Source organism: Clavelina lepadiformis, chromosome 9, assembly GCF_947623445.1.
Source record: "Clavelina lepadiformis chromosome 9, kaClaLepa1.1, whole genome shotgun sequence".
NCBI lineage: Eukaryota > Metazoa > Chordata > Ascidiacea > Aplousobranchia > Clavelinidae > Clavelina > Clavelina lepadiformis.
Genome location: NC_135248.1, coordinates 15,396,306 through 15,419,859, shown reverse-complemented (window position 1 = coordinate 15,419,859; position 23,554 = coordinate 15,396,306). Strand labels below are relative to the sequence as shown.

The 23,554-nt window shown below is 41.5% G+C and overlaps 3 protein-coding genes across 6 annotated transcripts; 2 read left to right on the top strand and 1 right to left on the bottom strand.

Annotated features, from left to right (window-relative positions):
- The first annotated feature begins 119 nt into the window (after window positions 1-119).
- Window positions 120-1,952, top strand: LOC143470931 (betaine--homocysteine S-methyltransferase 1-like). The gene is made up of 7 exons (XM_076969228.1): window positions 120-434; window positions 520-714; window positions 797-959; window positions 1,122-1,295; window positions 1,353-1,483; window positions 1,597-1,694; window positions 1,753-1,952. Exons 1-7 carry the CDS (start codon window positions 186-188, stop codon window positions 1,835-1,837), a joined length of 1,095 nt encoding a protein of 364 aa, XP_076825343.1. The 5' UTR covers window positions 120-185; the 3' UTR covers window positions 1,838-1,952.
- Window positions 1,953-2,461: 509 nt separating this feature from the next.
- On the bottom strand, window positions 2,462-23,009 carry LOC143470927 (transient receptor potential cation channel subfamily A member 1-like). Of its 4 annotated transcripts, XM_076969219.1 has the most exons (26): window positions 22,737-23,009; window positions 22,353-22,551; window positions 22,127-22,221; window positions 14,858-15,023; window positions 14,566-14,759; window positions 14,151-14,323; window positions 13,727-13,870; window positions 13,437-13,604; window positions 13,086-13,254; window positions 12,890-13,003; window positions 12,561-12,776; window positions 12,206-12,306; window positions 11,935-12,067; window positions 11,589-11,747; window positions 11,384-11,485; window positions 11,226-11,303; window positions 10,986-11,141; window positions 10,647-10,717; window positions 10,433-10,564; window positions 10,094-10,217; window positions 9,487-9,656; window positions 9,189-9,318; window positions 8,714-8,980; window positions 8,449-8,571; window positions 8,069-8,178; window positions 2,462-2,913 (listed from the first exon to the last, which is right to left on the bottom strand). In XM_076969219.1, the coding sequence occupies exons 1-26, from the start codon at window positions 22,923-22,925 to the stop codon at window positions 2,703-2,705; spliced, it is 3,894 nt and encodes a 1,297-aa protein (XP_076825334.1). In that variant the 5' UTR covers window positions 22,926-23,009; the 3' UTR covers window positions 2,462-2,702. The 4 variants fall into 4 exon arrangements, with proteins under 4 accessions (XP_076825334.1, XP_076825337.1, XP_076825335.1 ...); XM_076969222.1 differs by lacking the exons at window positions 22,127-22,221; window positions 22,353-22,551; window positions 22,737-23,009 and adding an exon at window positions 19,392-19,554; XM_076969220.1 differs by lacking the exons at window positions 22,127-22,221; window positions 22,353-22,551; window positions 22,737-23,009 and adding an exon at window positions 16,908-17,407.
- Window positions 3,527-7,675, top strand: LOC143470928 (uncharacterized). Its single transcript, XM_076969224.1, has 4 exons — window positions 3,527-5,531; window positions 5,797-6,027; window positions 6,179-6,356; window positions 6,445-7,675. The coding sequence occupies exons 1-4, from the start codon at window positions 4,750-4,752 to the stop codon at window positions 7,057-7,059; spliced, it is 1,806 nt and encodes a 601-aa protein (XP_076825339.1). The 5' UTR covers window positions 3,527-4,749; the 3' UTR covers window positions 7,060-7,675.
- Window positions 23,010-23,554: the final 545 nt, after the last annotated feature.

Genomic DNA, 23,554 nt, shown 5'->3' with positions numbered 1-23,554 from the left:
AATAACAGTGAGTGTCAACTGTTGTTCTAAGACAGCGATTCAAACCTCGTCTTAAATTAGTTGCTAAATACGCAAAAGATGTTGTTGGAGTTACATACCCGATGTAATGTTATGTTCTTGTATTCAAAAAAGAATATATAATAATAATATATACAAGGAATATATCAATTAACGCTGCGGTCGATATGACGAAGAAAAATCTGTCGGAGCGTTTGGCCGCTGGGCCTGTAATCGGTGACGGGAGCATGGCGCTCACTTTGGAGAAACGTGGATACTGTACAGCGGGACCTTGGACCCCGGAAGCGGTTGTCATGTACCCGGAAGCGGTTCGCCAGCTGTTGCGCGAGTACGTGCGCGCCGGTGCTGACGTCATACAGACACCGTGCTTCTATTCGAGCGATAAGAAACTTAAGCGCGGGAAAGTCACTTACACGGTCAGTGCATATCAACCTCTCAGCTACACAAGGTTTAATTTCTGGACGAGATCTCTGGTCTACATCAGCTCGTATGTGTTGACAGGCTGCAGAAATCAACGACGCTGCTTGCAAGATCGCAAAAGAAGTTGCGTCTGAGGGAGACGACGTCCTGATCTGCGGAGGAATATCTCCCGTGGAGTCCTTCGTGGATGGAAAAGGGAGGGATGTTGTGAGGAAAGAATTCGAAAACCAGATTGAAGTCTTCATCAAACATGACGTAGATTTCTTGCTGGCTGAGGTAGATAAAGCAACAGCTTGATTTAGTGGTCTTGTTGCCAAGTTGTTAAATGCGTGTGATCGGTCACAATTGCCCATCGCAGTATTTCGGGTACATCGAAGAGCTGGAGATTTGCATGGATGTGGTGAAGAAAGCAGGGAAGATGGCGGCCTGTTCGATGAGGATCGGCCCGCGCGGTGATCTCAGCGGAGTCTCAGTTGAAGATTGTGCGGTCAGAATGGCAAAGACGGGAGCACTTATGATTGGTCAGCATGACATCACTTTTTCATCGTTCAGCAGTATTTGCTTAGAAATGTGATCGCTTATTATCCACAGTAGATATGAACACAACGCAAATTGACGGTAGAAGCACAATTGTTCAAATGAAACTTAAAATTTCAGTTTTCCACTTTTGCCCTTGTGTTCAGGAACTAACTGTCAGTTTGACACCAATGCTCAGTTGAAAACTTTAAGACGGATTAAAGATGCGTTGGCAAAGGAGAATCTTTCTCCGTACCTGATGTGCCAACCCCCTGGGTATCTTTGTCCTGAAGTAGAGTGCACTCTGACCGGGCAAAGGCATTTGCCCGAAGCACCTATTTGTAAGTTTCATGCGTCACAACCCACCGTCAAGGCAACTTATGATTTCTCGTAATTAGTGTTGGAAACTCGCATTCTGACGCGATTTGAAGCTCATCAGTTCGCCAGGTCGGCCTACGAGCTGGGAGTCCGGTACATAGGGGGATGCTGCAGCACTGAGCCCCATCACATCCGCGCGTTTGCCCAAGAGGTCTGCTTTAGGGCGCTTCTAGCCAACTGCGTGCTAGCTTCGTTTGTCATAAAGTGTAATAGAAGGTTATTAGAATTTATTTCTACAGCGGTGATAATATTTCTGCTTCACAGTTGGCTCCTGAGAAGAAGAAGAGTCCTCCAGCGGAAGACATGTGTCCCGCTTTCGGTGCACTCTTAGTTGATTCGGACATACCGGTCATACGTAAAAGGTAGGTGAGTTGATTTGTGCTGTCCCTTTGTCCTATCTTACACTTCTTATCTGTACAGAAACACGAAGGAGTATTGGTACAGCGTGAAGCCAGGAAGTGGCCGGCCGTACAACAGCCCTCTGGTCAATGTTCAAGCAGACTGATGTGTTGACTGTTGTTGAGCGGCAACGAGCTTGTTGCAATCTTCATGTAATTTGTAAAATTCGTTAATGAAATCACTGATCACTAGATAAAAAATAAACTTCTATTTTCAAGCGTTATGACGTCAAAACGAATAGAAAATTTAAACATTATGAGCAAACAAATCGTAGCGGCTGATTAATATAAAAAACTGCGCCCCCCACAAAATTTTTGATAACTTCACAATAATCTTACAAGGATTTAGTTGTAGTTTTGAAAATGTTTCCTGACTTTGTGACTTCATTTAATTGATCTCTCGCAATTGGTTGTAACGCATGAAGAGTTCAATATATAGGCAGGTTGCAGAGACTTGATTTCCACCAACGGTCGCGATCCGTGCGTAGGTACCGGCAATTACCATCCTGATGTTGCTCTATGACCATCGGTAATATTTCTGGGAAGAGTTTGAAAAACGCGTCCGTTCAGCAATCGCCGAGAAAACGGCGACTGATGATAAATGTAACGCCAAAGGCGATCTCTGACATATAAGTGGTAGCAATATGGACGCCAAGCATTTCAACTTCGTGGAAAATGTCAGATTGAAAAGATTTGCAAATGTTGAAGTTTGCGGATTAAAGTTGCACAAATCACGAAATGACGATTTTATTGATTTTTCCGACAAAATATCGAAGACACCATAGAACCATGCACCAATGTGTACAAACGAATGTGCTCAATACAACTTTCTGCGCCGTAACAACGAAGCGCATTTCGAAACTTCACAAAGAACAAAAACAGAAACAGAACTTTGCTGAACATGACAACAACAACGACAGATACCGCAGCACAGTTTGCATAGAAACAGAATCGATAGGGTGAAAATTTGACTTAAGATTTCTTGGACTTTAAAGCGCGAAGGGCGAGTAACTTGCTTCCACTGGATCCCGGGAGGCCAGGATAGAGCCGTGAGCTTCCTTTGTGAGATGCTTCCATGAATCCCTCGTCTTGGTAATCCGCCTCCGAGCGGATCTCCATCTTTTGCACAATCAAACGCAAGAGGTCGTGCTGCTTTTCTAAAGTTGCTTGCATTGACTTCATTCTGCAGAGAAATTTATTCAGTAATTTACAGATTAAAGCCACCACATGGTGTAAAGTTTTGTTCAACTGATTCTTATGTATTCAAAAAAATGTAAAAATTAGCCATAATTTACAAAGTTTTCTCAACGTATCGTGGCAAGAACACTGAGCATGCGTCGTATACACATATATGTCAGTATAACACCAAATATATATTTTATATATAAGTCAATACCATACCATATAAGTCAATAAACTTTAACCTTAAGTATATATTTTCCTAAGTCAGCTATCTGGAAAAAATCAGAAACAAAATTGGAAACGTAACATTTAAAAAGCGGCAATTAAGGTCGAACAGGCGGATTGCAGCAGAAATCGTTGATAAATGAGTCGGTGTTGGGCTGAACATAGAAAATGATAACTTGCGCTATTTGATATCCGGTATCCACAGGTTGGTTTATAATTAGGTTTGAAACCGCGGCCGCTAAGTTAGAGTTGCGAGTGCCACTGACGCTCGAAGATGCAATTACGCGCGCGCCTTCCATCAATCAACGTCAGCAAAAACATTTTATGACGCATTCGAGAATTGTTAAATGTCAAATGAAGCGTATTGCTGGGCAGGGCGTATCTGCTTTTCGTGCTGCGTTATATTTGACTAAGACGTGACTTAAAATTCACCAAACAGTCTATAATTGGACTTCTGAAACGCAGAAGCAACATGAAATTTAAATCGTTTGTAACAAAAACTGCATTTAGTGGTTTTGTAAATCCTCATTTTGCACTGCAATTGTATGATTTTGGCTTCAATTTACAACTTTGACTTTTTTCAATGTTTAGGCAAATTTGGGGTGAAAATATTTCCTAAATCTAAGGAAAGAATTTTACCTTAAAATCTACTGAGAAAGGTGCGAAAAAGTTTTTAATTAAGGAATTTCTGCAAAGTTTAAGACAACACCGTGGGATGTTCACAAAATACGTGAATCTAACAAACAGAAAATACAATTGGCGATTTACAAGCAAGACAATTATCTTAATAACATTTACACGTCTCCGTGTTTACAGAATTTTCCGAAAAGAGCTTTTTCAAACTTTTGTGCAAAAAAGGCAAGTCACCGTTTGGAAAATTATTTCACAACGTTTGCCACAGAGCGTCTAACAACCACGAAAATAAAACGCGAAACAAATTATTTGAGTTAAAATTGAGCAAAATCGGAGTGAGATAACAAGCGTCTAACAAGCGAGTTGATGTCATGGTATCACGGAGGCATAACTGTGGTTGCTTTGACGCACATCTGCTATTTTTGGCTCTAATCGTCGTTTTGGTAAACAACCAAAAGGTCACTTCTAGCGCCGCTTTCTGTCGTTCGTGTGAACGCCTTTACTTCACGAGCCGCCCAATATTAGCCGTCGACTCAACATAAGCTATTCGTACCACGCCGATCCTTTCAGATCAAATTAGATATGATTAGTGGGCGCATCTCCCCACGCCAATGCCGTCACTGGCGGGACTTTTCAATATCTTTTGGCCTGGTCTGCTGAGGACATTGAGTGCAGGAATTGTTATGCATCTAACTGTCGGCAAAAGTCAATTTGAAAAACTGGGGTTAAAAAGCAAAAGTTTTCAAACAAGTTCTGTCGATCGCAGGAGTGTTTGTGAAACATTCACCGGTAGCTCGGTTCAACCTCAGAGACCAATTGAAGATTTAATGTCAATCCCCTCAGGCTTTGGCCGGCGCATGACGATAAGAATAATCTCTGTGGGTATAAAAGGTCATTCCACTGATGACGGGTTTCATTCAGATGATGATGCGAGTTAAGCAAGATCTGAAACTTGCAGCTTATCAAGAGATTGCGGCAAATGAGAATGATTTGTCATTTCCACTTGGAAATTCTTTTCCTTATCTTGGTCGCAACTTTGTATGATGCGGCGTCCAGTGACAGTTCAACGGGGTCAAAGTTCAATCCCCAAAGAGGGTCTCTCCTCCGATACCTCGACACTCTGTCTGATATGAGATATCGGGGTAATAGCAGTGATGCTTCAGTGTTTACGAAAAAGTGCAAAGTACAAGAATATGACCACACTGTGTACCACCGGTTGGTGTATCTGAGATTGTGTGAAGAAAACGAATCAGCAACTCAAGGTCGGTTCTTAGCAGGATCCGGAAACAACTCCGTCTTCAATGAATTCTGTGATTTAATGGAAATGAAAACCAACAACACAGGAGGAAAAACTACTGAAAAAATCACAAACATTGCCGAGGATTACAATATCTTCGGCCCCGGAATAACGTCCGATCTACACTGGCTTGCCCAGCACGCATGCGCGGATATCAGAGGTTACTACAAGGAGAAGCAGAGACTGAATGTGGATCGCGCATCAATTGATCAACCACTCTACCCCAACTACACAGAGTGGTTCTTTCACACTATACCCTTTGCATTGCCTGTGGCTTGTGGATTCACGAAACAAAGATATGAATCAGGATGGCGCTCGGCCAACCTCTGCTTGCCTCAGTCTTACACAGCGGCTCTCTACGCGACTTTCGCGATCGACTCAATTCTACTAACCGCGGTGGTGGTAGCGAACCTTATTATATTGAGAGCATCGTGGAATATCGTGAAATTTCATCGCATTTATGGGTGAGTATAAAGTTCAAGTTATGCGACTTGTTTTGCGAGTCGTGGCAGCCGCTTAACGCTGAATTGTATAACGTCATAAGCAAGTTATTCGACAATAATAAGCACGTTATATAACAAGTAACAAAACGTGTCTACCGGCGCTGCCCAACCTCAATGTAATTGGTAGTGTTGGGAAGCAAAAGCAAAAACATCTGAAAACATATTTTCTAAGGCATTCAACCACATTGTACCGAGCATCATAAACATTATGCTTTTGTTTTTGAAGATGTTTCCGCGTGTCTCTGGCGATCTCTGATCTATTAATCGGAGCGGTGATAGGAGGAGTGATAAACACGACCTACACCATGTACTTCGGCCCTCATAAGTTTACTGAGGACGGTCACCTACCGACCATACTTGACTATCATTCTCAGTCCTACGTCGATGGCTTCGGAACTGTGACTGTCCTCTCATTTTCCTCCTCCATTTTTACTCTGGTGGTGACGTCATTCGAAAGGTGAGAGACCGAACTTAACCGAATAATTCCTGTCGACTTCTTGGTACGTCAGCAAATATTTATGCGATATTCAGAGTTTGTATGAAGTTATAAAAATGATTACAGTACGCGCGACCAAAAAACTTGAAATATTTTGTCATTTCATTAACAGATTTCTGACAATCTATCGCCCATTCAGCTGCAAAGGCCATCAAAGACGCGCGGGAAAGGCCACAGCGGTCGTCATTGTTGCTATATGGGCACTCAGTTTCGTCATCGCTATCATCCCAGTATTTAACCCCAGCACCCCTTACACTGTGACCGCTCTTGGGGTCATATTAGCACCGGAGGTAAACTTTTGACATTTATTTGTCGACAATAATATCATCGATATTATCTGAACGATATTATCATTGTGTCGTCATTGTCTATCTTTAGTTGTTCGTCGCGTATCTCGTCTTTCTGGGGACTTCCCTCCTCGGTGTGTGGGGTCTGAACATTGGGGCGGTCTATTACGTCAGACAGCACATCAAGAAGAGAAGAGTCCGCTACTCCCGCACAGAGGACTTCCGCGAGCAGATCCCGGAGCGAGAAGCAAACAATGACGAAGATGTTGAGGATGGTTTAGATGAAAAGAAGATGAGGAGCAGAACAACTCCACAGCTCACAATGGAAGGTCCCAAAATCTTACCTCGGGCGAAAAATCTGAACAAGCTCGAATCCAGAGTCACCGCCACTGTCCGCATGGTGGTGTGCGCGTTCACAGCGTGCATCATGCCCGGCATCGCTGTCATGATTTCCACAATGGACGTGACCCTCGAACCAAGCAGTATGACCTTTAACCCCGAAGCGAAAGCAGCTTGGAACGCGTTTGCTTACTTGGCGTCCAGGATATTATTTGCCAACTCATTTTTCAACTGTGTCATCTACAAGCACCACAACAGGCACTTCTTCAAGTACATGAAGCTGGGCAACAACAACTTGGACAACAATGCTACAAGCTCTAGCACTGGAAGAAGTTTATCGTTTGTCCAGACCAGCACTTTGAAATGAAGCCAGGACATCGTTCATTGCCGCATCAAAGAAGCTGGAAAGTGGCGCGATTTCTGTGAAGGTCACAGCAGTTGATGAAAATGATGAGTCACAGCTGCACGACCTTTCTAGTTTGAAGAAATCTGTTTTCTTGAAGTCGTAAAGCGTTTAATGTCATATTTGGTAAAATGACATCTATATTTAACCTTTCCAAAGGTGGATTAAAGTCGTGCTCATAACGACATTGGCTTATGGACAGCTCGTCCTACGTTCGTGCCATTTCAAAGGCGAAAGAATTTCGTGCGCTTACGTAAAAGGTCACATTTAAGTAAAAAGCAAAATAGCATTGAAGCAAACTTGCGTAATTTTGAGAGAAGTATTTTAAGTTCTATTCGCGTTTCTCAATAATTAGAGAAGTGTTTACGATGTTCATCCTGCTACTTAGACATGAACAGATGGCTTTAAATGTCAAACCCATGCTTCAATTTTCTTGGAGAACTAAAATATGTCGACAGACAATTACTATTAGTTCTTCGTCGCTCTTAATGGATGCTTTGGTTTATTTTATTTTGACGACATAACGAAGTTTTTATCGAAATTGATGCGTATCTATGCTAATAAACGCTTCACTATACAAGTTAAATGTGGTTTGTATTTTTAAGGATTTCAACTCGAGTTGTTGTTGTTGTTGAAATTCGACACTTAGTCTCGTGAAGCCGCCACCTTCACCCTACGCTGTGCGCTGTAGGCTAAAACAACATCTATTTTGAGACTTCACAAAAATTGCATAAACCTGGGGTGGCAGCAGAAAATACTTTGCGTTGTGTTCACTTCGTCGCTTTTAGAAGCGAAAATCCGACACGATTCGAATTTTTCTCACTCGCTTGCAACAAGCGCATTCAGAAAAGTTAGGAAGTTATAAGGAAGAGCAACTAGTTGTAGTTGGCCAAGTAATAACTAACTCAGCTACTTGGCCATTTTACCAACTGATAGTTAGAAACATGCACCATGCTGAGGTGTTCCATCTCACCTTCTCTTCTGCTTCATCATCTCTGCGCGCATGTGCTCCATGTTGGGATCTCCTCTGCGGCTCTCCCTCAAATCTCCGTAATCTGTTTGGACCCCGGTGTGCTTGAAAACCTTCAACATGGGAGACTTTCGATTAAGTGGTCGCACTGGTAATGGCTCAATGCCATCTCCTATCTGTTATTTTGCCGAACTTCGCTCTTATTTTAGAAAGTTTTTTGCCAAAACTTTTCCAATGATAAAAATGCAAGCATCAGCTTCATCGAGTGTACTAAGCGTTATTAACAAGTTAACAATGCATCGCTTATGTAAGACGTCATGGTTGAAATATTACGGAGATTAGCGATTGGAAAATGTTTACGCTGTGACGTCATGTAAACGAACCTCATTCCACACTCTCTGCATCATGTAACATCGTCTGTTCGGGTAAAAAGTCACGGAATTTTTGTCGACTCTTTCAAGGAAAGCTGCAGGTAGCTTGGACTCGATCGAAGTGTGGAGTTGCACCTGCACAAAAATAGTCATCAAGAGTCGCCGAGAGTCATATGTGGCATGGTTAGAAACCAGTCGTTGCCTTAATTACGTCACAAATGAAATGTTTGCGTCACACAACAAGCATTTATGTCAGGCCGGGATCTCATGGAGGCACCTGCATTGCGAGTCTCTGCAGCACGGCGTTGTTCTGCACTTCAGCGATGTCACCAACCGCCAGACCGATGAGTAGATTCATGAGCAGGATCGGCATCATCAAGATGAAGACGCTGAGCAGGAGAAAGGATGTGATCCCGAAGTGATAAGTTTCAGGCTTCCCATCCACGTAGGGAGCGAGGAAGGTCTCCAGGTACCCAATCTCGCCCAGTAGCATGGTGGTGACTCTCATCATCGACAGAAAGGGGTCAGAGAAGGCGCGGTCGGCCTGAAAATAAAGGACAATAACTTCAACGCCCGTTGTTGACGATCCTGCATTGTACTTATTTAAAGCAGGTATCCAGGCGACACTTCTGTGCGGGGTTTATCCCAACTTCGGGACACTTTTGACACTTTTAAGTGCTGTGCGGGGTTTGGTTTTAAATCATATAAAAAGTTTATGAATAAACTCATGAAAATAAATCGACTCTTCATACCTCATTCCTCATGAGAACGGTGAATGAGAGCGCGAACGCGATGATGAGGAATGAAAAGAAGAGGAGGACTTGAATGAGAGTTTTGAGGATCTGCATAAACATCACCACGTAGATCCCGGCCAAATCAAACCTGCGAGAAAAATCGTCGTAATCTCGCCTCGTACGTTCATTGAAGCGCAGCTCCAAATTATTTCAACAATGTTACGGTTCAAATATTGACACAAAAAGCTAGATGACGACTTGTAGGTCGGCGTAAGCAGAACATTACAACAACGAGGTTTATTGACCGGGAGCTTACTTCTGTAAGAAGACCAAGAGATTGAACCAAGCCAAGAATACGGCGACGGCCCCGACCTGAAACTGCCAGTGAACCGGGTATCCGGTCAAGAAGGGGGCCACGTACAACACGCTGGTCAAGTAGAGAGTCCATTCCACCAAGTTTGTAAAGTCCAGGAAATAATTCATTCTCTGAAAGCGTCGGCAAGTTTATAAAAACTAATTCCCCGGATATGTGATGAACATAATTTAGACCTGTGGTTTTCAACCTTTTTCATTCAGCGACCCATTTTTCAACCCAATATAATCAAACGACCCCCTTCCAAAATATCCAGCTAAACACATGTAACGCTGTTGTGCATTCACAGCAGCAAAATAAAAAGTATTTATAATTAAATTTTACTAAAATGTGTTCTATGGTACGTCGAAAGCTCTTGCAACACCTAGAAAAAAGGCTAAAGACCCCCAGGTTGAAAACCACTGGTTTAGACAAATGGACGTGACAAAAGACCAAACTCCCCTTCCACAAACTAAAGTTTCAAAGTTGGAAATAAATTACGAAATCGCTTTATTTAAGAGAAAAAATTAATCCGCGATGACCTGATGAATATGAAGTTTAGCTTTCTCACCTGCTGATACATCTGCACAACCTCCTTCACCATCTGAAGGATATTGACCACAGTTAGAAGAATCATCATCGATTTTTCGAAGCTGGAGAAGGAGACCGGAATGCGAGAAAACGTTTCGTTCCCGCTAAACAAGAAAGAACAAAAAAATTTCTACTTAAATTTATGGAAATCAAAGTTGCTGGAACACAGAATAAAATACAATTGCTAACATATTCCCATAAAGATAAACCGTTATAAGCACATCAAGACGTGACGGCGATGATGTGCTCAGTTTATCCATTCAGCCAGGTTCAGGACTCTGGCAGCCAATGGTTATCGCCTTACAAGCACGTGACTCACGGTGGAAATTCGGACCCGCTGTTCTCGAGATGAGGAAATGAGTTGACGCTGGCCGCGATGTAAGTGATGGGGAAGAGACTCATCATGTAGAAAATCAGGTTGATCCCGTGGAAGAGCCTTCCGTAAGATCGCCTATGGTGGTTGTCATGGAGATATGACGTCAAGAATTGCTTTTGTTTAAAAATAGATACAATATATGACGTCGTCGACTTACCATTTTTGATGCAAATACGCAACAGACACGGGGTGACGTAAGCACTCGACGCGATTGAACTCAACCATGACCTTGACGGAACAATGAACAAGAGGTCATAGGTTAAACGAGAATTGCTTTATTTGTTTTGTATAATTAAGAAATAATTAATATATTTAAAAATGTAATTCAGTGCAAAGTAAACGTAAGTCTTGAAGAGGGCAACAAAATGAGAGAAACCAGGTGTTTTTCTACAAAAGCTGCGACATTGAGCAGACAATTTTCATGACATGACAATTTACATTTTGACTGACTTCAACCACCGGAGCGGCTCCAACACGGCTGTTATTTCATACTTACATTGAGAGCAGGCAGGGCCACAGATCCATTTGATATCATGGAGGAGAAGATCAGGTTTGCCGGCTTCTTTACAACCTCATCATTCTTCTCTTCGCGTTGACGCTCCTTCCACTTCCGGATGATTTCGTCGCGGGCGTTGGCGGAAGGTTGCAAGTACTGGAAGAAAACTTTAGTGTTCTTGGAGGAAAGTTTTTATATTTTAATGATGTTTGTTAAGAAGAGGAATATTTTGACAACAACCTTGAAGTTGTAGCGAATCCAGTACTCCTCGCTCCTCACGTCAACATCCGCCATCTCCTTGCAGCGATCCAATACCGCCTGCATAGAAATCACAGACACTGAGTATGCTCCAGCTCAAAAGATGAAGAAGTTTACAGATGCGAGCTTCCTGCACTCACCACGCACACACCGGGAAGATATTGGATGAGGAGCAGGACCGGAGGAACGATCGTGGAGTCTGCTTTGGAGAACGGCTTCATCGCTTCGCTCCATCTATCGTGCTGACGTCACAATTACCCATTATTAACCATGAGTTTGTAAAACAATTTGGGATTCAACGCTTGGTAATGACGTATACACTATGTAACGATGACGTGAAAATACCTGGATTATTGCCATGGCCACTTCTTGATTCTGATTGGTTATCGCCTCAGTGAAGCAAGTTTCATCGTCATTGTTACGTATGAACGACGCGTTGAGATCCAACAATAGTTCAACAGCGTTCACGTGACCAGCGCTGGCAGCCAGGTGCATGGCTGTATTCTGGCAACAACAGAGAAAGAGGATGTTTGGAAAGAAGCAGAGAATAATCGATAATAGCCCTTATCAACAGTTCAATAACAATGGTGTTGTCCGGTGTGAGACGTAAACAGAGATGTAGGTAGAATAGAGATGTAAGTGAAACAATATTTTAACCGCGACAACGCTAAAACTCCCTATAGGTACCCACCCCATCGCCGTCCACTTGGTCCAGCAGGTGTCCATGCATCTCAACCAGGCTCCTGATGGTCCTCGTATAACCACTCGAGGCAGCAACGTGCAGAGGAGTCGCGCCGATCAAGTTTCGATGAATGATCGCTCCTCTGTATATGACGGAGTTAAACTTGTGTAAATAAGTAAAATTATCTGTGGGCTTAAAAGTTTACATCGTTGTTGGAGTAGAAAATGATTTCTAGAGGTGTCGCCCTTATTCAAATAGAACAAATGTAGCAAGGTAAGACCTGTTCATTAGAAGTTGGACCACTTTGACGTGTCCGTTCATCGCAGCGAAATGAAGAGGGGTCATCCCTTGATCATCTTTCTCATTAATAATGTTCGGACCCTGCAGAAAATTTAAATCATTTCCAAGAAAGTTTTTAAAGAATTCGATTTTATTCCAGGGAATAATTAACTGTTGGTGACTTTAAGTTGGATTTTTTGTTGCATTAAGTTGGACATTTTCCTCATTAATTTATTGAAATAAATAAACACAAATTTACCTAAAAATATCTCGAATTCAGTGAAATCACTCTAGACATTATTATAATATTTCATACTCTTCAAACAAAAATACAAGTGGAAATGTAACGTCCGCACCTGGTCGCTGTCGAGCAAGCGGACGCATGCGTTGTACCTCCCGTACATAGAAGCGAAGTGCATGGCGGATTGCTTCTTCCACGACTTCAACCTGGCACTGACACCCAACTTCATGAGAGTTTTCAAACTGGCCAGGTTTCCTTCCTGGCACGCATAGTGCAGTGGCGTGCAACCGTAAGCGTCTGGTCTGCTCATCAACTCGAACACGTCCGGTTTCTACAACATACGATTCAAGATGAATCAATCAACTCTATGACGATTAAAGCGACTTGGCGGTTGCGGTGATTTTATTAATATCGGTCAAAATGACATAAAATACCGGCACGAACCGTCAACAAGTTGGTGCAGATCACGTGGACTTCTTTCAAACCTCTGCCGGCCAAGAAGCAGATGTCGCCCTTCTGTAGCACAATGATGTGCATCAGGTTCCTTTCGTCCTTGTCCTTGGAACAGATCAAACTTAAGATTAGAAACCTTCCAAAGAAGGAAGATTATAATAAATAAACAGAGATATCATTTCAATACCTTGACCATGACATTGGCTCCCAAGCGTAGAAGGGTCCGGACACAATCCCAGCTTTCGCGGGAAGCAGCGACGAGAAGCGCGGTCTTCTCATCAACATCAAGAAGCTCCATATCTGCTCCTTGCTCCACTAAGTATTCGACAATCGATGGATGGTTGAACATGGCCGCCCTGAACAATCGAACCTCATCAAACTTATGACCTCGTTAAACGCGAGGCAGACTTGGCTGCATCATCACGAAATTGCGTTTTACAATTCTACATAATTACAGGCGACAATTCCAGGTGAACAACAGCTACAGCGTAGATGTTCACTTGTTCAACAAAGTGTCGAAGGCTGATTAAATAATTACTTGTGCAGGGGGGAGTGGTCCTGCTTGTCCAGCATAAGGAGACTAGACCTGGCCTGATCCGGAGCTTTGTCAAACATAAGTTTGATGATGTCAACCGCACCTTGAGCGCAGACCATGTGCATGGGAGTGGAATCGTCAGCCTGCTTCACATCCAACCTTGCCCCGTGACTATACAACGACATAAAACATTAGCTTACGCTGATGCAGGTGACGCATTTGATGTTTATTGTTTATTTTAAAACATTTTTGAAAAAACTTTTAAAGTATAGAAGAGTCATGGAAGTGCTCACTCCAAGCACAGCTCAATCGCGCAAATGTTTCCACCGGTGACGGCGCTGTGCAGGGGACTGCTCTGTTCCTTGTCCCCGTAAGAGAGGAGCTTCTCGCTGGTGTACCCGTACTGCTGGGCGTGCTCCAGCAACAACCGCATCACTCTTCAAGATAATATCAATATGAGAATCTCTCAATACACAACAATGCTGATCAAGAACACAACGATTGTTGTCAATGCTTGAAGCTCATAAAACAACGACTACAACGAAATCCAGCAACAAGTCTGTTGTTAACGAAAATACAACACAAATAGAAATCTTTGATATGTTAAGTTTTTACAAAATCCTTGTCAGCGATTGTCAAAGATAAAACAGTGACCACAAATCTGCCAACTGAAAGCGATATTTATCATGAAACGTGAAAATAAAAGCAACAACGCACTTCCTTGATCCGGTCATTGCCGCGATGTGAAGGGGTCTGTATCCCTGAGAGCACGGCAGGCAGGGTTTTGCTCCCGCATCCATCAACATCTTAAAAGCGTCGTCATGGTCTGCTGATGCCGCCACGTGAAGAGCGGTCACGCCCGAGTTGCCACGGTCATCAAAGTTGATTGTCTACGTCACATAAGAAGACATGCATTCTATTATAACGCTATCCTCGTGAGAATCATGACAATTGCTTTGTATTTGGACGCGCAGTTACGTCCGGTGCTGACCCGTGAAAGTGTTTTGACAAAAATATTTTCTACCGATGTTTAAGTTAAACGCTTGTTCCATGAATCAAACTTCACAAATGGAATTAACTCCTCCATTAAACGAATCACATCCTCCATTAAATGACTTCCACTGGTTATTACCTTCGAGTCCAGCAGCGCCTTCAACGCTTTCAGAGAGTTTTTATAAACTGCCAGATGCAGAGCCCCGTGTCCCGAGTTGTTCTTGATGCTGGCGTCGGCTCCTCCGGCTAGCAGGAGAGTGACGCTCTCTGGGACATCCTGCTCCACCGCCCAGTGAAGCGCCGTGCATTTGTAGTCGTCGGCCATCGCAAGAACTGGTGATCAATACGAATAGTTACTAATTAATGAATAAGTTAAATTAATCTAATTGCTGCCAAGACCAATTAAGCTTTCCGTTCGACCATTTTCTTACGTTCTGGGCCACCCGGTGACTGCAGGATGAAATTGATGACCGCGGTTTGTCCTGCTGCCGCTGCATGATGGAGAATTGTTGCTCCTTTTCGGTCGCAGCTCAACATTCGGCCGGGATTCGCGTTGCATAATGCCGCCAGCTGCTTCACGTTTCCTTGGGTGGCGAGCTGTAAATCAAATTTTTCCAGGAACTTAATCAAATCACGATCTGGTGAGTTGTTTTTAAATGGACATAGAAATGTAGTTGGCGCATACTTGACGCATAAAATCACTTTCTTTGGCGATCTCTCGCCTGAAATTGTTATCAGATATTACGTCACATGGTGAAAATGGAAGCACATTTTCCTCAGTGCACGAATTGCGATACATTTCATCGATAGATAAGATTTCGGACAAATGTTTCGTTTTTCTTTCACTTTTCCGGGCAAATTTGAAAGCATTGAGCATCGATGCATTAAAACTTGGGCTGAACAATTTTTTGTCAGCTGCGTCGGCCAACTTTCCCGACACCGCCAATGATATTTTGGGGAACTTCGCTGTCCGTTGGGGGTCACCCCTGAAACCGTCTCCATAAACTTCAAGCATAACGCCAACATTTGCCGGGTGTTTTGTGTCGTTTAAAGTCATGATTTAACGGCGTAAAACAAGCAGCTTCACTGCGCAAATAACGACCATCTACGGTGGCATATTTCTCTTAATTATCCAACATCTTCGCATTATAATTACAAGATGTCTTTACTATAAACAAAAACATTCAAAGTGCAACAGATATCATGCAACGACGATGCCCATTTACGCAGAGAGATAAATTAGCATAGATTGGTTGAACCTGTCTTCAGCCAATTCAGTATTCAACGCTCAACCGATCAACTTATGTTTGAAATTCGTTCAACGTCACCAGGAGATAAATGAAATACATCGGCGCTTTAACCCATCGTAAACATCCCTAAGATTGCAAATTGACATGAACATATACTGTGGCGCTCAAGTAATAGCCCATAAAGCTTCATGCCTTCACCTTCATGTGTGACCTTGTTATGGGCGGCAGTTATTAAGTTGTTGTCGTATCACGTGACACGCAAACCTGAGAATATCGCGGTTCAAGAAATTAGCAAAAGGACGATAATTCTACTTTAGCCGCCGTTATATAATCTCTCGATGCACCGTCAGCTTTAAACCTAAGAATTTCCTGAAAACGTCACAGACGACGACCATCGAAATAGAGTTTATGTCCAAAAAGTCTAAACGCACTCGATGAAGCAAATTGCGACCAACGCTGTCTGCTTTATATTCCATAGCATAGACTAGCGTACAGACTCTATACGCTTTATAGTAGAAAAGTATCGCAAGTTTCCGTAAAATCTAGCAACAGAACAAAAACACTCTCGTCTCATCCTGGGTGCCAAAGCATTCAAGGTTTCTTAAAAACGTTTCAGTAAATATTTGGGAATAATGATTAAGCAATTTTTCATTTTTACCTTTCAAGGAGACCGTACGTTGCCTACACAATGCAATCGAACCTAACAAACGTATGAAAAGATGCGGCCTTTCGGGATCATTTAAAGATCTTTTTTATACAAAACCACATCCATGAAAGCGAACCTTGATGTGAAACACATTTTACCACAATTTTTTAATTCAAACAATCATTGAGTTTTAACCAACAGTTGAAGTTTCAGCTTTTGTTGGAATCGGTCAATAACATTTGCGGACGATTTTCTTTACATTTTATATCGATTTATGAAAGAAGCGCATCTGGCACAGATTAAAATAAAAATAATGTGATTATTGGTTCCCAGGGTTCAAATGAAATCTATAAACATTTCCTTCATACATTTCATAGCTAAATTAAATTATTTTCCTGGTGAGTGCAATTTTGAACGCGTTTGTGTAAGAAACGTTCGGCTCAATCTGATTTTTATGATCGCAAGTTATGTGGAACAAGTGACGACGCTCGATGCTAAAGGAATCGCAAATTGCAGCCTCTCATATAAACATGAAAGGAATATATTGATCATTATTTGTCAAATTTACGTCAATGTCGGACATACTTGACACAGAGATTGGTTTAGCTTCACCATATCTTGCCTTTGACCTCTATCCGTTGTGACGTCATAAACAGAAAATGGTACGACAGTATCTCCATAGTAAGAGTCATAAGAGAGATTGTTGGAGTATCTGTTCCTCCATGTTGGAGGCCTTTGTTTTGATTTATTTCTGTTTCCAAATATGAGACCGGAAACCCCCTTCAATTTTCTTTTACCAGATTTTGACGTCACCGAATGGTTTCCAACAATCTCGTTCGAATGTTTTGATTCCGGTGATGACGTCATAGACAAAAGTGGCACCGGCTCGTCCTCGTCTTTAGTACGATTTCTATGGGCCGCTGAATGATTTGAGTTTTTGGAACTTTTCCCATAACTCGAGGCCATTCCAAGAATTATCAAACAATCATACAACTTCTATGACGTCAGAGCTACTTTTTGCAATGACATCAATATTAATCCTACTATGACGTAACCCTGATTTCAATGATAAATAATTTCTACAAAACTTTCATATTGGAGCCCTAGAAAACCCTAACTATGACGTCAGGATTAAACCTATGATATGCTTCATTGGGAATCTGTTCACTTAGCGTCACTCTAACCTCCGAGTAAATACCAACATCTTGCTGCTGCACCGACAAAGCAGAATAAAACGACCTGTTACAACCATTGCCGGTACAAAGCACATAATGGCTTCTACGTTGATTTTGAGAATTTCGCAAAAGCTGTGGAACGCAGTTTGAAAGTTAGGAAATTGCGGGTAGTGGGCGCCAAAGTTCATCTTTTATTCATGATTTTTCAAACAAATACTTTTTAATAATCCAAACTGTTACTGCTACACATAACGTACGCGGCTAAAAATTTTTCAAATCATCTCAAAGATATTTTTGTGTCAATTCTTAGGTTCTACATTCATTCACGCTTTCATAAACAATCCTGATGTATGCAAAACATGTTCTTAATAACTTTATTCGCTTTTGCGTGCGTTTCGCCACCCCGCTGCAGACCGGCTAATCTTTAGCTCACAACACCTCTTTCCCTCGTGTCGGCTAGAATAGAATTGTAAGAATTATTTTGATATAACTGAGCACAGTGATTCTGAAACTATACAGCGCTTAAACTCTGCGCAGGCGAGTGTGGATATGTCAATCATAACAAGTAAAATCAGTTGTTTAACCGCACGTGCACAGAGCATACGTCTGCCACCGCCTGTCCTGTTGATTGACAGCGAGCAGTCTTTCCTGGAAAACAGAATTAAGTTTTCGCGAGGGAAGTGACGAAGGCATAATGCTAGTTGTAAACCAGGGGAACTCCCTAATCGACGACTACACCGCTTAGAAAACACGTAACTTCGCTCTGAGATCTCTTTACACAAAAACTGTTCGCGATTTGCTGTGGAATTTACTTCACAAGGCAAAAGAACCTTTCAAACACGACATAACGAAATTTATCTTCCAAATACAAAATTTGTATTGATTCGTACAGCCTCGTGGACATCTAGATATACTATGTACTTTATAAGCTGAGCAACTGAACTCCAAAATATCTAGTTTGCGGTTTCAAAATCAACGTAACTTAATTTTGAAACCACCAAAACCTATGATCGATGCAACTGGTAGATGTGACGTTGCAATACTGGACATTTACAAATTTCTTTATCATAGCGTCCATGTCTTGTTCGCATTCTAACTTATCGAGACTGGTTGTTCGCATTCTATGTTGATCCTAAAAACTATTCATAGATCCCTTCAGGCCATGAAGAGAGCCGCCATATCTTACAACACAAGCAACATGTGAGGCGAAGGGTAAGACGTCTGGCTCGAACAGAGCAAATCGTTAATTCACATCGCAAGGCAAACAAATGTAGAATGCTGGTTGTTGGTTACAATGTAACGACGTTTGAACGACCGGTGGTTGGGTACAGGTGTTTACTTTGCAGATATTTTACGTATCAATGCTTGGTCATGCAACACTTATAACGATGGTCACGGTCTACGTTTAAGTCAGTGAAATATTCGAAGCTTCAACGTCTTCGAACAGCGGACCAGATCAATATGTTTAATTTTTGAAACTTGCTCTACATCAAAGGCTCCAAGATTAACTGAAAGATGACGTCAGCAAAACATGCAGAAATGTTCTTTGCGTGTTGGCGCATGTCAATCTCGATTTTAAACTCGTCTATACTCGCTGTCAACTAAATCCTTTTTCGGAAAAAGTAAAAGACCTAAAAAATGATTAAGATGATTGACAGCAACCAATATCAAGCAGCGCTAAATAAAAAACCTTTATTTTAACAGAAATGATTTTATAGAAATATCAAAGTGAATCTCACTGACAAAAAAGCGAAACGATCCGATTGCTTAAAATCTCTTATCAGCGCAGATTTCAATCAAAATAAAATTGATTGCTAACCGCGCCACAAAGTAACGCCTGTGGCAAGAAACTTGTCAAACAATCAAAATGATCAAAGTCAAAAGTTCAACTCACCTCAATTAAAGCATCTAAGACTTGTTCGAATCGCGAATCAGAGCTTTTGCTCCATCCAAGTTTGACGAAAGTTCTGTTGCACCGCTCGTTAGATTGCTTATGCCGCAAATAGCCCATAATTATGAGTCCAATTAACTAGTGTTTAAACAATTAAGGTATTTTTATCTGTTGTGGAAAACACAAACGCCACATCAGCCATTACAGACTATTGTTTGTCATTGAGCTAAAGCTACTAGATATATATGTTAATATTATCGTGGACAAACACTCCGTTTGTCAATTTATCGATTAATCATATTCGCAAAGCGTTTGAGATCAATAAAAATAATGGATACTTATTGACGATATTTCCCATGTTTATTCAACGTGGGTGAATGATGTGAAAAGTAAACAAGAGACCTCCCCTTAAATTCTTATCTCGCTTTGCTTTATCCTTTTAAGGTTATCATACCATGACATCTCCCTTGGGCTGCAAAATATTCCCTTATCTACCTTAATGTTGAAGTCAAACACAAGCAGGAAAATTAACGTTGAAAATAATTCTCCAAAATACTGTTCCGAGCACACCAACCTCTCAACGTTGGGCGAACCCGGGACATCTGTTCCAGGTCAGTTGTAAGTGAGCGCAATTTAAAGGCTTAATGGAAGATAAGATAATTATCATCTTAGGAAGCGAAGCCATCATGGAAACAACGTAAAAGCAGAAAATTCAAAGAAAGACAATTTTTCCCCAAAACAAGTCCTTTTTTCAACAAAGCACGAACATGGCCAAACAACTTTAAACACTTATATTATGATTATGGAGGCGACATTTTTAATGTTTCAATTGACTTTGATGTCGAACTTTATAAAGGTCAGGGAAGTTATAATCAATTGCGACAGGTTTTCGCCAAACTAAGAAACATGATTAATATCAGTAGAAATGCGCTTTCAAGTGGAAAGTTCAAAACACAAATTTCATGTCTAACGACCCACCATTGCTATACGTTCCTTGTGACGTCATAAATATGTTTTGTGAGGGTCGGGTTTTAAGAAATAACCAAACAATAAAAATACTTCACTTAATCTACATTGATCTTTTGATATTTGCAAGGACTTAACCCTGTAAACCTCATCCAAAAAAAATATCATTAACTTTATATAACACGAGATATAAAAAATGTGTAACTTAGCATTTCTTTTATGTTGTAATTCTGGTCGATTTGGAAAATTGCAGCAGAAATTCTGATAAAGTAAAATCATTGATATCTTGCATGTACAATGTTGCTTAGTTTGTTATCAGACTGAAAACGATAAAAAAGTGACAATGTATTGAACCAATTTGAAAAGTAACACCACTTAACCGCGTAACAATTGTATCGCCACGTAAAGTCGATCTAAGCTGGCGGAAAGACAACTCACAAGTAAAAAGAACTGAGGGGCAAGGATCACCAAAATACATTAAAATTATGGATTACCAGAAAAAAGTCGCTTTTCGTCTACATTTGTTTTCACGCTGCGCTAGACGAGATGACCACAATATGTTATTCCATCTATTATTGATAAGGTCATGGTGAATAAGCAATTTTGAGGTATAAGCAAACACAGATGAAAAATAAAACGTCACCCCATAAATAATTTAAAACGTTTTGGATTCATTACTAACAATGTAAGTTACTGTTAAATTGAGATAAAAAAATTAAAGAAACTTGGTTATAAATAAAATCTCCTTTCCTGCGTTTAAATAATTAAAGTTATCTTTCCGCAAAATTGAATTTGATGAAGATAATATCGTCACACATATACTATATGTTACATAGGTCATGCTGCACGGCTATCCCCTTTCCTTCACATATCAGGTTTTAGTGGATCATTTACAGGCAAATTTGACAATGATAACAACAAACAGTATAAGCCTGGATGAATAGGATTGTCAAGTCAAGATGTAAATCGCTTGCAATCAGGCAGATCGCGGAAATCGACACGACAACATAGAATCTATCGCTATCCGGTTGGTTGGGAGTCCGTGAGTCTGGGAACATCTACCGCCGCGAATACCGCGATTGGTGGATCACAAACCGCTAAAATAACAATTTGCAAACGAGCTTACAACAAAAGCGTGTGCGAGGCATACTCCACGTTGATGCAGTGACGCCATTTTGACGCAATAATGTGGGAAACAATTATCAGTTTGAACTTGAATGTCGAGCGCAAGCCATTTTCTCCTCACGTGACAACCGGCTCACAAACCAATGAGTCATCACCTATCAACAAACACGTGACAATGACCAAGCAAATTTTACTGTTGTTTCAAGTCAACAAATCTCGATAAAAACGTTGTAAAATCTATGGCGCAGACTCAGCGGCAAATGGTTTTTTAAACAACGATGCCAAGTGGTTGATGATATGCGGTTAATATCGATCTTGTGATTTCGTTAAAATTGGTCTCTAAATGATTGCGCTTTGAATCGCGGTTTTTACGACAAAGACCTCAAATATTTGGCGTCGGAAACAACATATGAGATTCAAATATCGACCTGACACGACTTATAAAAGATAATATTAATGTCTGATGAATCATAGAGATAAATATAATACCTATTTTTTTCTTATGGCTTGTTTAGTTAAACCTAAATCTCTGTCAAAGCAAGGTTGCCTTGAAACATAGAAGCAAAAGAATTTCATCGTTGCAAGAAATATTGAAATGTCGGACCTTCTACGTCTAATAGAGAGATAAGATGAAAGACAAAGCTCACCTTGAACGTGTAGCTGGGCCCGTCGGTGATCAAGCATACGTCATCATCATGGTATTGCGTCACAACTTGCTCCGGCTCTTCCTTTTCATTGTCCGCTGACAATAGAAATCAAAGAAAATTAATCGCGGCGATGTGAGATGGCTTCATAGCGGATGAAACTTATGACATTTTTATTCATTTATCACGGAAAGACGAAATGATCAGCATGACGTCACATGGTCCTTACACAGCCATCCATTGCAGTCGGGGCACTTGCAGCTCCTGGGGTGTTTGGGGGGAAGAAGCGAGCCCCTCTGCTTCGTACTCAACTGGGAGACGACGGATTGTGACCTCCTCGATGAAATAGGAGTCGATCTCGCGGAGGATCCCGCTTCCTGCATCTCTAAAGATGAGGACTTAGTGACACGAACAGCATTGCGCACCGCCTGTGACGAAATAATTTGAAATTCGAGCAAAATTCGCGAATGTTTTCATAAACCGGATGGTGTGGATTCATGCGGAACAATAACAAAAAGCTGTCACGGTTTCCACTCATGCCTTCATATCGGGCTTTACCGAGAAACATACGATTAATCGAGGGCATGCAAACATAGGCTACAACTCCACCTACTTTGAATAAGCGTCCCGAGCTAGTCCTAGATTTCCGCATGGAATTGTTCCCCTCCGCGTCAAAGGAACGAGAAGAAATAAATTTCAATTTCTCGGCTTCGTCTTTTCCAGACATTTTCTCCTCAGTGATTTGATTCTCCGGTATTTTGATGTCATTAATTGAACAAACTTGCCGGCCCCTAGTGCTCATAACCTACAGGCACCGCTGCGTCAAAGAATAAGCAAAAAGCCATCGCCAATTCGAATGTTTAACTTATTCACAAAATGCAGCGAAATTTCCTGCGAACATAGTAGAATTAATTACACTTATGCCTTACCATAAATAACAACTTAATAGCAAGTTATAGGCTGTGGCAGTATACGCCCAGCGGCAGCTTAGTGGCCACAAACACCATTGTTATGACCGAAGAGTAAAATTAACAAACAACAGTTGTCTCGTGGTTCGCTCTGAAATCCTTCAGTGAAAATCACTTAAGCAAGGATTGAGTGACCAGGGTGAGAAATGCACCATCGTCTGCCCCACAACCTGGCGCGAATGTCTCAATAACAAGGGTCAAAGTGCCAGTAGACAAAACATCCGATTTGCAGCGAAACCCGTAAAATCAAAGAAGATCTTCGATGTTTTGCTTCAAAGCATTGCCGCCTATGCCTACAGCTAACAAGCCGCCGTTAAGTAATAATAAACCGAGAGCAAACAAACTTGTAGCGCAACCTACGTTGATAAGAAAACTTTATAGTTCCAAGTGATTCAATCAACGTCTACCTTTGTCAGCTACTGCGCCAAAAAACTACTACAACGTTTAACTCGCTATTTACAGT

Coding starts and splice junctions, on each gene's coding strand:
- LOC143470931 (XM_076969228.1), top strand. CDS start 186: ATGACGAAGAAAAATCTGTCGGAGCGTTTGGCCGCTGGGCCTGTAATC. Junction 435..519: donor GCGGGAAAGTCACTTACACG/GTCAGTGCATAT, acceptor ATGTGTTGACAG/GCTGCAGAAATCAACGACGC. Junction 1,484..1,596: donor TCCGCGCGTTTGCCCAAGAG/GTCTGCTTTAGG, acceptor TCTGCTTCACAG/TTGGCTCCTGAGAAGAAGAA.
- LOC143470928 (XM_076969224.1), top strand. CDS start 4,750: ATGAGAATGATTTGTCATTTCCACTTGGAAATTCTTTTCCTTATCTTG. Junction 6,028..6,178: donor GTGGTGACGTCATTCGAAAG/GTGAGAGACCGA, acceptor TTTCATTAACAG/ATTTCTGACAATCTATCGCC. Junction 6,357..6,444: donor GGGTCATATTAGCACCGGAG/GTAAACTTTTGA, acceptor GTCTATCTTTAG/TTGTTCGTCGCGTATCTCGT.
- LOC143470927 (XM_076969219.1), bottom strand. CDS start 22,925: ATGAGCACTAGGGGCCGGCAAGTTTGTTCAATTAATGACATCAAAATA. Junction 11,304..11,383: donor ATCTTCCCGGTGTGTGCGTG/GTGAGTGCAGGA, acceptor ATTTCTATGCAG/GCGGTATTGGATCGCTGCAA. Junction 10,565..10,646: donor GCGTATTTGCATCAAAAATG/GTAAGTCGACGA, acceptor CAACCACCATAG/GCGATCTTACGGAAGGCTCT.